The sequence below is a fragment of the Taudactylus pleione genome, unplaced genomic scaffold (assembly GCF_031769625.1).
Source record: "Taudactylus pleione unplaced genomic scaffold, aTauple2 ptg000987l, whole genome shotgun sequence".
Taxonomy (NCBI): domain Eukaryota; kingdom Metazoa; phylum Chordata; class Amphibia; order Anura; family Myobatrachidae; genus Taudactylus; species Taudactylus pleione.
Window position 1 is genome coordinate 375,340 of NW_028285388.1, and position 14,371 is coordinate 389,710.

At 48.5% G+C, this 14,371-nt stretch overlaps 1 protein-coding gene across 2 annotated transcripts in view; it reads left to right on the top strand.

Annotated features, from left to right (window-relative positions):
* GTF2A1 (general transcription factor IIA subunit 1) overlaps positions 1-14,048 on the top strand; it is a 28,785-nt gene extending 14,737 nt beyond the window's left edge. Inside the window, exons 2-9 of one of the 2 annotated variants that reach the window (XM_088460887.1) lie at positions 5,861-5,962; positions 6,054-6,261; positions 8,804-8,874; positions 9,007-9,082; positions 9,976-10,109; positions 10,297-10,611; positions 10,833-10,922; positions 12,251-14,048. In XM_088460887.1, coding sequence (XP_088317013.1) covers positions 5,861-5,962; positions 6,054-6,261; positions 8,804-8,874; positions 9,007-9,082; positions 9,976-10,109; positions 10,297-10,611; positions 10,833-10,922; positions 12,251-12,358 — 1,104 coding nt within the window. In that variant the 3' untranslated portion in view covers positions 12,359-14,048. The remainder of the gene's footprint in view (positions 1-5,860; positions 5,963-6,053; positions 6,262-8,803; positions 8,875-9,006; positions 9,083-9,975; positions 10,110-10,296; positions 10,612-10,832; positions 10,923-12,250) is intronic. The other variant, XM_088460888.1, reaches the window with a different exon arrangement.
* Positions 14,049-14,371: the final 323 nt, after the last annotated feature.

Below are 14,371 nucleotides of genomic sequence, written 5' to 3' on the forward strand. Positions count from 1 at the left end.
CCTGGTGGGCCAGTTAACGACAACCCCTGCGTGTCCCCAGATGGGGGTCTCACAGCAGTCTATGGTGTCGTCCCCTATGCAGGGGTTTCCTACACAGTTAATAGTACCTCAGAGTTTCCCGTTGTCGCCCCCTCAGGTCATCCATGAACCTGCGTGGGCTAATTCACTGTCTACCTTAGTACAACAGCTGTCAGAGGTGTTACAGGGCTAGTCGTCTGTGCGGGTGCAGAAGCTTCTGCTGCAACCTCATCAAGATCAGGATGCTGTGATGACAGATGATGGCTCATACGTGCGGTGCGCACGGCTTTGGTTATTGAGGATGACGCTCCTCATGTAGCTAAATCAAAATATGCATTTTTCAAGGATATTAAAAGTGATGCTACGGTGTTTCCCCTATCTGATCAGCTAGTGGGTCATTTAGAGGAGGCATGGAAAATGCCGAGTAAGCGTTACCAGCCCCCTAGACTGTTTGCGGTGGCATACCCTTTTGCAGATAATTATTTAGCAAAATGGGATAACCCGCCACAGGTGGATTCACACGTCTAGTAAAGAGTGCTGCGTTGCCTATGCCCTCTATGTCTTCCTTAAAGGATCCAACGGATCGCAGGGTAGAAATATGTTTGAAAATAATTTTTTTCTCTTGCAGGAGGCGTGTCAGACCGGCTTTGGCCGTGTGATGGGTGGCAAGAGCTATGGAGCACTGGGCTGATACCTTGGAGGCATCCCTGGACCTTGTCACCTGAACAGGTGGAGTTGGTGGGTAATTTAAGGGACTCAGCTACCTTCATTAATGAGGCAGCTTTAGATATGGGCCTCATGGCGTCCAAGATCTCCTCGGCAGCAGTGGCGGCTCGTCGTATCCTGTGGCTGCGTTCATGGAAGGCGGATGCTGATTCCAAAAAGGGTTTGGAGGGGTTACCCTTCAATGGAGAAGTGCTGTTTGGCCCTGATCTAGACAAAATTGTGGATACTTCGGCAGCATCTAAGTCTCAGTGTCTGTCTTCCACTACTGTCCCATCAGGAACGGGTTCTTCGTCCTTTCGGCCCTACACAACGCAGAACAGACCCAGGGTAAAGTCCTTTCATAGGAGGACTGCCGCCAAGAAACCTGCAAAGCCCAGGAAGCAGGCCTGGAGTACCAGACATCCCACTCCCAAGTCCGATGACGAACCTTCGGCCTGACGGGACGGGCCTCTCTTTGGGGGACCTCAAAGTGGGAGGCCGACTTCTGAAATTCGCCCAAAGCTGGTGTCTGACCACTTCAGACACATGGGTCAGAGAAGTGGTCTCTCAGGAGTACGCCCTCTCCTTCCGCAGGAGGTCTCCCAGCCGGTTTTTCACCATGGGCCTTCTGTCCAATCAGGACAAGGCCTGGGAACTCAAGAAGGTAATGCACTCGATGCTCCAGAATGGAGTTATAGTGCCAGTTCCTTGGTCTCAGAAGGGATTGGGGTATTACTCCAATCTTTTTCTGGTGCAGAAACCCAATGGGTCCTACCGGCCAATACTCAACCTCAAATCCCTCAACAGATTTCTGAGGGTTCCTCGGTTCAGGATGGAGACCCTGCGTTCCATTATTTTAGCAATGGAACCTGGGGATTTCATGGTGTCGCTGGATATTCAGGATGCTTACCTGCATATCCTTGTTGTCCCAGCACACCAGTGCTTCCTCAGATTTGCAGTCGTCAAGGACCACTTCCAGTTTCAGGCTCTGCCCTTCGGTCTTGCTAAAGCACCTCGGGTGTTCACCAAAGTTATGGCCGTCATGGCAGCCCACCTGCGGTTGCAGAGAGTGCGCCTGTTACCTTATCTGGCGAATCTCCTGTTACTGGCCGAGTCATCAGAGAAACTTCAGCGCCATCTGCAACTAACAGTCTCTGTATTGCAGTCTCTCGGCTGGCTGATAAATTGGTCCTCCATGGTACCATCACAGAGAATGCTCCATCTAGGAGCTCTGTTGGATTCCCAACATCAGAGGATCTTGATGACTGGAGGAAAGATCTCTGCGTTACAGGCAAAGGTCCCTCTTTGCCTGCAGAGTCGCCGGGTGTCTATTCACTTGGCAATGAGTTTACTGGGATCCATGGTATCTATGTTCGACATGGTGGAGTTTGCCCAGTTTCACTCAAGACCTCTGCAGAAGCTGATCCTCTCCGGATGGAATGGGTCACCCCAAAGGATCAAGACACAAACTATGGTGCTTTCCCCGGAGGTACGATTATCTCTGGCCTGGTGGCTACAGACTCCTCACCTGAACAAGGGGCGCCCCTTTTGGAATGCAGACTGGGCCCTTCTGACGACGGATGCCAGTCTCCGAGGCTGGGGAGCGGTGATGGGTCCACATTTCTTTCAGGGAAGGTGGACATCGGTAGAAGCTGCTCTTCCAATAAACATATTGGAACTGCGGGCAGTATTCAGGGCTCTCCAGCAAGCAAGACAGGTCCTGCAGGGTAAGCCTGTGCAAGTACAGTCGGACAACGCCACCACGGTGGCATACGTAAACCGCCAAGGAGGAACTCGCAGTCAGGCGGCTCTGACAGAGGTGTCCCGCATTCTAGTATGGGCGGAAAAGCATCTCACCGCAATATCGGCAGTGTTCATACCAGGAGTTCTCAACTGGGAAGCAGACTTTCTCAGCCGTCAAGACGTGCATCCAGGAGAGTGGTCTCTTCACCAGGAGGTTTGTCAGCTACTGGTGAACAAGTGGGGCCTTCCAGAGATAGATCTCATGGCCTCACAACACAATAACAAACTGCCAATGTTCGGGTCAAGAACAAGAGACGCAAAGGCTTGTCTAGTGGACGCTCTGGCGGTCAAGTGGACCTTCCAGTATGCGTACCTCTTCCCTCCGTTCTCCCTTCTTCCTCGAGTGATACGCAAATTCAAGCAAGAAGGCGGCACGCTACTGCTGATTGCTCCAGCGTGGCCCAGGCGGCACTGGTACACGGATCTTCAGAGTCTCTCAGTGGACACTCCGTTGTTGTTGCCTCAACGTCAGGACCTGCTATCTCAGGGTCCTTGCCTTCATCCGGACCTGAGTCGGCTGTCTTTGACGGAGTGGTAATTGAGACTGCCCTCTTGAGGTCCAGAGGTTTCTCCAGTTCGGTGGTCAACACCATGCTGAGAGCTCGGAAGCCTTCCTCTGCCAACATCTACCATAGAGTGTGGCGGGCTTTCTTCCAGTGGTGTCGCACTAGAGGTTATGCTCCTCAGATGTTCAGATTGTCCAGGGTTCTGGCCTTCCTACAGGCGGGTTTAGACCAGGGTCTTCGCCTAGCTTCCCTGAAGGTACAGGTGTCTGCACTTTCAGTGTGGTTTCATCGTAGGATTGCTATGCTTCCTGATGTCCGCACCTTTATGCAAAGGGTGCTTCTTATTCAGCCTCCCTTTGTTCCACCTGTGGCACCATGGGATCTGGCTATGGTCTTGAAGACTTCAAGGACCGCCATTTGAACCACTGGGCTCAGTAGATTTGAAATGGCTAACCGTTAAGACTGTATTCCTTCTGGCTATTGCTTCGGCCAGAAGGGTTTCGGAATTGGGAGCTCTCTCATGTAGACCTCCATTTCTAATTTTTCATAGAAACAGGGCTGTGCTGCGCACTCGTCCTGGGTTTCTTCCAAAGGTCGTATCTAGTTTCCATATCAACGAGGAAATTATTGTACCATAGTTTACTTCACCGGACCTTTCGGTTGGTGAGGCCACCTTGGATGTGCTGCAGGCCTTGAAAATCTATGTGGACCGCACTTCTGTCTATTGGAAGTCAGACTCTTTGTTTGTCCTTTATGGCTTCCACAAAAGAGGTTGGCCTGCCACTAAAGAAACATTGGCAGGATGGATTCGACTGGCTATCTCTGAATCTTTTGCTTACGAGGGCCTTCCTGTTCCATCTTCTGTTAAGGCTCATTCCACTAGGTCTGTGGGTCCTTCGTGGGCAGCTCGATGTGGCGCCTCAGCTGTTCAGCTTTGCAAGGCGGCCACGTGGTCATCTGTCCATACTTTTGTACGGTATTATACTTTTGATACCTACGCCTCTCAGGATGCTTCCTTCGGGCGACTGATTCTCCTCTCAGCACAGGAGGGTCCCCACCCTTGAAGGATACTGCTTTGGGACATCCCCAAGGTATCCTGTGGATACCCTATGGACCCTGAAGTAGAAACTGAGATATGGTAAGAACTTACCCTTATCTCTATTTCTACTAAGTCCATAGGGTTCCACAGGATTCCCGCCCTGTCGCACCTGTACTGCAGATGGGCTGTGATTCTGGTCACCGGTTTTTCCGTCTCCCTCTGGTGAGAATGTGATTCTTGTGTGTTCCAGACTTTCTTCTCTCTCTTTATCCTCCTTCGGCCTATGGCTTGTGACGAAACTGAGTGCCTGAGGCTCGAGGGCGGGGTATAGGAGAGGGACCCCAGTGCATCCTGGGAGGATGGAGAAGTTTTGAACTCTGTGGTGCCTGGATGTCTGCCGCCATTACCTATACCCCAAGGTATCCTGTGGAACCCTATGGACTTCGTAGAAATAGATAACAAGGGTATGTTCTTACCATATCTCATATTTGGTGTTCCTAAGCCTTATCTTGGCTATCAATGCTTCTGCAATCAAACCTTGGTAAACATGGGTCACGGATCTATTCTACTGCCCCAGCCCGTAGCCCTGAGCAAGGCCTTCCTATCGAATTGTAAGCTTCTGAGCGGACTCTTAACCTCTGGCTGTTAATACCTAGGGGGCAGATGGAATGAACTGTGATTAGTCAAAATTGCTTGTTTTCTGCAATATTTTGCAGTTGGTTTTAATATGGGCACATTTACTAAAGGATCTGTTGCTGCTGCCAATTATAAATTGTTTTGGAATATAATAGCTATGCACCAACATGTTGTTAATATCTGATCTCAGGCGACAGTGGGCCTGATTCAGAGCCGCTCGTAAGCGGCTGCTCCTTCGCTCTGAGCGATGTTCGCACATCTATGCATGCGTATGGGTCGTAATGCGCATGCGCCAACCAGTCATTGCGGTCGGAAATTGTGCGCTCGCAAAATAGCAAGTGCCTGCTAATTTGAGTGACAGGATGAGGCGTTTGTGGGTGGTAACAGGGGAAGGTGCTTGAAAGCGGGTAGTGGAGATCCGAACGCAGGCGTGCCAAACGGGCGTTTTAAGGGGGTGCATAATTAACAAAGCAGCGTCATCGACCACGTCACTTGGTTGTCTCTTAGCCTGAACTGTTCGCATGATTGCGGTAGGAAAAATCCAACCACAAGCACTGCGAGCAGTTCAGACGCCTTTCGATGTACTCGATTAATCTAATAGCGGAGATGGCGTATGATGCGAACGGCCAGGGGGCGTCTTTACAAAATAGCGAGCGCATGTTTTGTTCGCTCGCTCAGACAGAGGCGTCAACAGACCGCAAAGAGCGAGCGCTCAATTTAAATAGCCGGCCCCTTTTTCTGAACGACCGTTCGCAAATAGCGTCCGGCTCTGAATCAGGCCCAGAGACCACTGCAGTGAATTCGGACTCTGCTGGACTCTGGTTTAAGGCAGCGTGTGTCTGGGTCTATAAGCAGTCGGTTAAACTCTGCATGTTGATGTGCTGCGCCATCGGCATATTGGCACGAGCAGTGCGGGGCTATTGGCTTACTGGCATTTGGAGTCCTAGTTGAATGATTAAGTCTCACTGGTATCGGCTGCCTACTAATGAAGTAGGTAAATATACTGGGGATACCCACTGATGTCACACTCCACCCTTCTCCAAGACCCTATAATTAGTGTGTTGGCCTATAGGCACTGAATGCAGCCTTTCAATGCAATTACAATGGCTGCCTCCACAATTTGCATGTCTTATACTAGTCTTTCATGTTGCAGCCTAAACTGTACAGATCGGTCATTGAGGACGTCATTAATGATGTGCGGGAGCTGTTCCTGGATGAGGGTGTTGATGAACAGGTTCTGATAGAGCTTAAGACGGTGAGTTTGAGTGTAGACTTGAGATGTTGCACGAACTGCTCACACAGCCCCACTCGCCTCACCGGCTTTTCTCTCTCTCTCTCCTTTCTAGCTGTGGGAGAGCAAACTGATGCAGTCCAAGGCGGTAGATGGGTTTCACTCAGAGGATCAACAGCTTCTACAGCAGCAACATCAGCAGCAGCAGCATCACCACGTCCAGCCTCACATGCAGCAGCAACAGGCAGCATCGCACCCAGCTCCAACACAGCAAGTCCTCATTCCTGCCACCCATCAAGGTCTGGTACCCTCAACATACCGCAGTGAGTGTGCAGGTCTGCAGCTGGTAGGAACTGTGGTCGGAGCTGGCACAGATGGTTCTGTGGCTCCATTATATATAACACTGTGCAGTATAATAAAATGATAGCTGGTTCTGCAGATGGAGGGTGCTGATCAAACTAGGGCACAACTTGCACCTCAAACTAATACTGAGGTTCTGGGTTTTATAGCGTGACTTGTATAAGCCACCTCCTCCCGTCGTGTGTAAGCATGGCATTTAAATGGGATTTTTTTTTTTTTTATAGCAAAACACCCCTTGTTCTGCTCACCAGCGTTATCTTTTTATCTTTTATAAGCCACTGCTTAGTAAATACCTTTTTGGATCATATTCCTGGAACTGTTGAGCAAATGAAGTAAACTCTGTTACTGTGCGCTATAAAGCGCAGCATTTATCTGGGCTCTGTGCACCTGTGTTGATGCAGGTATGTAATTGCTGCGTTGGGTATAAGCCGCCCGGCTGTGGCTGAGCAATAGTGCGGCTATGAATCCGCCATTGCTGTGTATATCTACACTGCATTGCGCTGCCCTCAATTAGGGCTTATTCTACAAAGCAGGCACCATGATGCACTATAGTTAAATATTTTAAGGTGCTACTAAAATCGCCTCCATTGTATTAAATGACCAATCTGCTTAGCAATAAATGCTAAAACTTGTGCAAAATGTAGAATAAAGGGGATTTGTTTAACCATGACAAACTTGCCACTTTGTCTTAGAACTATTCAAAATAAGACGTTCCAAAATGAAATGTAAGAAGTGTTTTGTCTCAAGCTGAAATATTAAACCTTTTCTCTTTGTGACAATTTCAGAAAACTAATTCCTCTGTATATGTATAGATAGAATATATATATTTTTTTTCTGTTGGAATTGTAAATTTTGAACATAAAGTGCCTTTCTGCAAACACATATCCGCTGGAGTGCCAAACCATGGGATAGATGCCTAGTATTGTGTAGGACCCCCTCTAGCCCAGTGAAGCGCAGCAAGTTGACGTGGCATTGATTCCACAAGTGGACGGATGATCTCTGGAGAGAAGTTGACCCATACCACCTGGATGGCTTCCCACAGCTCCCTGATATTTGTAGGTGCAGGATCTTGGGTGCAAATGGACCTCTCCACCACATCCCATAAATACTCGATTGGGTCCATTTCGGGCAAACGTGGTGGTTACACCATTCGTTGGAACACTCCAGATTGCTTCTCCAACCAATTCTGGAGAACTTGGGGCCGATGGCGCAGTGCGTTATCCTGCTGGAATATTCAATCGTTGTGGGGATACATGAAGTCCAAGAAGGGCTGCAAATTATCATCAAGCATAGCAACATGGCAGTTACTGGTCAATGACTTGTTCAGGTGGACCAGCGGACCCAACCCATGCCATGTGAACACTCACCCACACCATTATGGAACCACCACCAGCTTGCACGGTGCCTTGTTGACACATGGTGTCTGCGCTACACCCGAACCCTACCGTCAGTTCGAAACAACTGGAACCGTGACTCATCTGACCACTCCACAGGTTGTCAGTCTTCCAGTCTCCAAATATCTTCCTCACAAGCCCATTTGCAGTGTCATAGTATTAACAGGGCACTCTGGTGGGTCTTCTGCTCCCATATCCCATGGAAGCTAAAGAACCCACACTGACCTGCTGGATATGCATCTGGTACCTCCTGCATTCAATGTGGATGTGAGTTAAGCCAGTGTCTGTTGCCACGGACAATTCTGGCCAGACAGCGCTGGTCAGGATCATTAAGCATCCGTGGTCGGCCACTGCGTGGTTCGGTGGGTGGTAATGCCTTCCATGAGGCATTCCTGGTACACACGTGACACTGTAGATCGAGGAATGTTGAATGTCTGCACAACTTAGGAAATGGAATGTCCCATCCGTCAGTCACCTATTTATTATTATTATTAAATATTATGCCCCGTTCAAATCCTCTGATGGTTCTTCACGTCACCTTGCCATGAACTGCCTAGCCGGGGCTCAAACTGACTCTCGAGATGTCAGATAACTGATGCAGATCTGGGCTTTTCCAAGACATCGCCGTATGGTGACGCCACCTATCGTTACCTTCTACCTACTGCTATCCCGTGACTTTTGTCAATTCCGTGAATGAAGTCGCTGTTATAAGAATGTATTCTATAAATGTGCTGGAAACATGATTTAGAGGAACGTTCCTCTCCCTGGCACGCATTATATAGAGGGGGAGCAGAAGGCGTCCCACTCCCTACTGTAGTAAACTGAGTTATACAGACAAATGTGGGTGATGTATTAAGCAGTGAGACGTTGCCCCTAGTAACCAATCCACATTGATGTATTTATCACATGCATTCTATAAAATAGGTAGCTGACTGGTTTCTACAGTATTGGCAACTTCTACAGTCAATCCCTGCTTCATGCATCACCCCCATAGTCCCTATGTGTCTAATCCCTGGGGGTAGGGGGGGCATTCAGTACGTTTAGAACGCGTATGGCGGTGGAAGTCCATCTTTTTGAGAATAACGCATCCTTTATATTTCTGCATTTACAGCTTCCCAGCAGCAGGTTCTGATTCCGAGCAATGATTCCAAACTGATTCAGCACATGACGCCCCAAGGAATGGTATGATCCGTGTTGTGCTCTAACGCTTGTGTCCGATGGGAGTGCGGGTAGTTGTCTGTATGCAGAGACTATTATAGTGAGGCACCCGATTGTGAACAATTGCTAACATCCAGTGACCTTGTTGTCTTGCAGAGCGCTGCAGCAACGGCGGCTACTCTGGCCCTGCCTGCTGGGGTGACTCCCGTCCAGCAGCTGATCACCAACTCTGGTAAGTTCGTGGAGGTTTCCTCTGTTGCCGCTGCCTATATTCGGCTGGTCTGGGCAACTTGAGGTTTTGATGGGGTTGGCTTTGGTCAATGTACTTGGCTCCTAACCATCTTTCTATGATTCTTGCGTACAGTGGTGGCTACATGACTGGCTTCTGTACTGGTTCTTCCTTGCAGCACCAGTATTTCATTGTAGGTTGAATGGAGTCGGAGGAGGCAATTCAATTGTCTTGTGGGCGATGATAATTAATGGGCATCCAGTATTGCAATGCAATTGTTCTGGGCGCTCATTAATTATCTCAATCATCGTGTCCTATTAGACTGGGTTTAGCTGTGTATAACGACTAAAGTCCTGGTTAGGGTGCCTAAATTGTTTGGACGCCCTAACCTTGGGTTTATCCCACACTTTTGCTCGCAACCTCCTGGGGGTGCAAGCCAGAATGAAGGCGCCTGCGGCTATAACGCTGTAACGGAACAATATAATTGCTTGTCAGGAGTCCAACAAATAACCGCCCAAAAAAACTATTTAATTGCCCTCTGAGGGATATGTGAGCCGCACAAGAGACACCTGGATGGAGGCCATGAGCAGGGAAGACATTGGGTCACTAGACTAGATCAGAGGGACAAGGGGTCAGGAGCTATGAGAGATTGAAGGAAAGGCTCAGCAGGTTTTGTTGAAGCCAGGTAAGGAACTGATGGGGAGGGGGTAGCAGGAAGGGACAGGGGGTGTGTCTGTGTGACAGATGCAGAGGGCTGTGATGAATTTTGGCGAGTGCAGTTTCTGCGGAGCGTTTGGAAGCCAGAGAGAGGAGGGTCTAGTAGGGAGTGGCATAAGAAGCCATTGGCGGTGCAAGTTGATCCTTTGTTTTATGCCGCATCCTCTTCCTTTTCGCAGGTCAACTTCTGCAGGTGGTGAGAGCAGCGAACGGCGCGCAGTATATTATCCAGCCGCAGCAGCAAATGGTCCTGCAGCAGCAAGTAATTCCCCAGATGCAGCCAGGAGGGGTACAAGCCCCTGTCATACAACAGGTGAGGCGTAGTGCAGCAAGCTGGAGCCTCTGTCCTCCTCTCCAGAGAAGAACGTTTCTTTTACCAAGGCCTGACTTTGTGGACTGTGTATTAGTGGGTGGTGATGATTTAGAGGCTCTAATAGGACATGTCAGTCACGTGACACTGTGCAGGTTGTCCATTCTGTTTACATACGTGTTCCTTCCAGGTTTTGGCTCCAATGCCTGGCGGCCTTTCCCAGCAGACCGGGGTGATCATACAACCCCAACAGATCCTGTTTACAGGAAACAAGACTCAAGTCATCCCGACCACTGTGTCCGCTCCACAAGCCCCAACCCAGGGGCAACTCACTGTAGCAAATCAGCAACAACCCCAGCAAGGGCAGCAGCAAGCGCCTCTCGTCCTACAGGTGGATGGGGCTGGGGACACGTCTTCTGAGGAGGATGAGGATGAGGATGAAGATTATGACGATGAAGAGGAGGAGGACAAGGAGAAAGATGGAGAAGATGGACAAGTAGAGGAGGTAATAGCTGCTTTTTTGTGTTGTACTAATATCTGATGCATCCTAAGTGGAAGAACCACCTTCAGGGCAAGGTTCTCAGATCCCCTTTCTGTCCTTCCCGCTGATGGGGGACACCGGCCCTGCCAGCAGGTCTCAATTAGCTGGTCAGACCACTTCCTTCAGGATGATAGCGACTGCCAAGATTACGTTTTAACGGTAACTCTTCCACCTTTCTGCCGCAGGAGCCCCTGAACAGCGAGGATGACGTGAGTGACGAGGAAGGTCAGGAGCTGTTTGACACGGAGAATGTTGTCGTCTGTCAGTACGATAAGGTAGGAAGCGAAAATTAATTATCCTTTTCTGTAGTTTCTAAACTCAGCAGCATCGTTCCCTTGTCAGCATCAGAATATGTAACAGAATTGTCAGTCTAATGTTAAATACAAAAACAGTACTTGTACTTTGCAAAGAAAATGCCTTCAAGTGTATATACAGGCACATCTTAAACATCTGTATCTAGGACTGGAACAAGCGCATCTGTTAAGGATTGTGTGTAATACATTAACAGTGCTATGAACTCCTGTACCTTATTGGTTAAGGTTTGAATATCACAACCCTTAGATGTGGGCAATAAGTAGCCTTCCAGCTGTTTTAACTATGAATCCCAGCATGCCTTGCAACAGTTTTAGCATGGCCAAATGGCATACTGTGGCAGGGCATGCTGGGATGTGTAGTGCTAAAACAGCTGGAGAGGGGTGCTTGTTGAGATGGTCAGACTTTGTAATACAATTAAGGATGGGCGAGCTTTGTGTTGTGGACACACCCTTTGTCTTGGTGCATTTCATTTTGCCTACACTGGGCAGGGTGATTATACAGGGCTGTATGAATCTGTTCGCACTGAGGCCTCATATTACATCGGACTAGTACGTGTGTCAATAAACAGTTCACGCCTATACTTGGATCATGGGCCAATATCCTTTCGTCAGCCATGCAGCAGTGTAATTATTTAAGAATGCCAGTAGGTGGCAGCAGTATTCAAAGCTGCAGGTCAGGGCGAACTCTCATTTTGGAGTTAAAAGTGGCCAAACACAGCGCTGTGCTGCCAGCTCTGACATGGGGCAAATAACAGAGAATCTGCGTGACCTGATCAGTGCTACAAAGAAACCACAAACTCCTAAAGGTGAAACACAACCGTAGATTATGGAGCAGAGACTGGTGTTACTGGTTCTAACACACAGTTTTGCTATTTCTACATGTAGTATGTAGAAATCAGACTATAAAGCCTGGAATATTCCCTAGTACAGCTGTTATTTCTTCTCTTTATAATCAGCCTAAGTCAAGCAATGATCTATCCACTTCTGCCAATGGGCAGATGTTCATAGTGCTTTTGTAATCCACAATGTCAGTAATACAGTTCCAGCAGTGAAATATAAAATACACAGAGTAAAAAGGTGCGAGATGCAATGTTAAAGCCACTAATAGGACGCGCAGAAGACTCTATAATCTCCTCTCTTGTGCTCATTCTGCTATGGAAATATAACTAAAATAACAATACTCCTCTCTTATACAGCTTGTGTCACTCTCCGCCCTTGCTGGGACAGGTAACGGAGTCTGTATCCACACTCTGGTGGTCTAATACTATAAACTGCTGCTTTTGTTTCAGATCCACAGGAGTAAAAATAAGTGGAAGTTTCATCTGAAAGACGGGATAATGAACCTGAACGGCCGTGACTTTGTGTTCTCCAAAGCAATTGGTGATGCTGAGTGGTGAGCCCACACACCGCCCCCCCCCCCCCCACCCAGCGGCCCACCCTCTGCCCGGTCTGCAGGGCGTCTTGGGGGGAGGGGGGGGGGGGTGGCGTGAAAACAATGAAACTGATTAATACCAAACCTGAAGTATGGGAAACGCCCCCTTCCCTGGCACCAATGACAAAAGACTAAAAGCGGCATCTTGCTGTGTGATTGGTGGAGCTGGAACGTTAGGACTGCTGGAATGTCACATGACCGGTGGCACTGGTGACTTGGCAGCTGGAGAATTGCTGTATGTGGCCCTGGTATTAAATATGTATGTTGCTGATTCTCTCTGCCCTTCCCTGCCACCTTTCCCTACCCCACATAACACACAAGCCGCTAAGGCTCTGGAATATTTTTACTGGAAGAGCTACCTGTATCGATGGGGCTGCACCCGTTGCTGATTGTGTATTCTAATGTCATCACCACATTGGATATTGCTACAGGTCTCCCTCCCCACCCCCCACCCCCCTGCTTCATTTGATCCTCCCAGTCACCTGCTGAATATCTATGATGTGGGGTACAAGCTTTGCAGGATCTGCCATCAACCATCCCCCCCCCCCCATGTCCATGATTTTTGTCTGCGTCAGGAACTTCCTAACTTCAGTCATGAAATGCAGCCGCTTGGTCTCTTGTGCATCCATAGAACCTCCTGGTTAATCTGCCTTTACCGTGGATTTTGGGGCTGCGTTAACGGATCAGTATAAGAATAACTTGAGGGCTGCAAATGGTCACATGACTGTCCCCGGGGCAAGGTTCCCCCTCTTCTGCGCAGTAAGTGGCTTAGTAACACGGACTGCACCAATACGTGTTCCAGCTGGATTTCAAGAAGGAACTGGAGGTGGTTTTAGATCTGTCCCGGTATGATGTCACTATAACTCAATGCTTGTCTGGTGGCTGCCTTACTCCTGTAGTGCACTATTACCGCCCTGTACTGTGCACATCACCAGAGGGGCCGGGAGAGTGTCTAAGTGGGGCATTATTCGTACTGCCTTGTGACTAGTGCCTAAGACAATGGAAGATGACTTTTTTTAACTCCTGGTTTTTCAGTTGTTAGAAGCAGCGGTGATCACTTGCAGCAGAGACTCCCCTTCAATCTAATTTTATTAGGGGTACTGGTGACAATACTCCCGATGTACTGTGGGACAACGAATGCGTTAGGTGTGAGTTCTCTTTGCCGTACACCGCATATGGAAGTGGGGAGAAGTCGCCATATCCGCCCTGTTTCCAGGCAGAAGGACCCACCCCTGCGCCTGGATTTCTGTGAGCAGGGAGGTGTGGGCGGGATGGAGCATTGCAGATTTTGACTTTGTTAAATGTGAAATACTTTGTACGTCCGCTTGCTCCTGTGTGAATTGGGGGGGGGGGAATTCCTAGACCTGATTTTTATATAGGGGACTGAGGGGGGATTTTTTTTTTTTTTGAGCTACTAATGTCAACTGCTGTTGCACATACAGTTCGGTGGAGTGCGGGGGGCAAAGTTTATTTATTATGTATGTCTGTAAAATGCTGTACAATGGCAGATTGAAGTTGCTTTCTTGTCTTACTGAATATTCTGTTTTTAAATCCCATGCTTTAGATTCCGACTAGAAAACTTATTTGATCTATTAAGTTTTTAATATTTTACCTTTGCAAATTTACCTTTTAATTAAAGTTATTTTAAAAAGTGATTTGGGATTTTTTTTGGGGGGAAGAGGGCAATTGTTTCCTTCTTACAACTCTTTAATGAGTGCTAAGATGACATTTCTTGGTTATTGAAGCGTCAGAATTAAGGCTGTGGGTGTGTGAACCGACGTTTGGTTACAGGTCTTCATATGATCTAGAAGTGGCTAAAATACATTGGGATGGCTGAGAAGTGTGACTATTGCAGCTTGTGCTACTACTGTATGTTGTCGGTCACCCTGTTCCATAGTGAGAGCGGCAGGTATGAGGGGGGGGATGGGACATTTGTCAGGGTGATGTGATGGACCAGCCTAGGTGCCTCCTATATCTC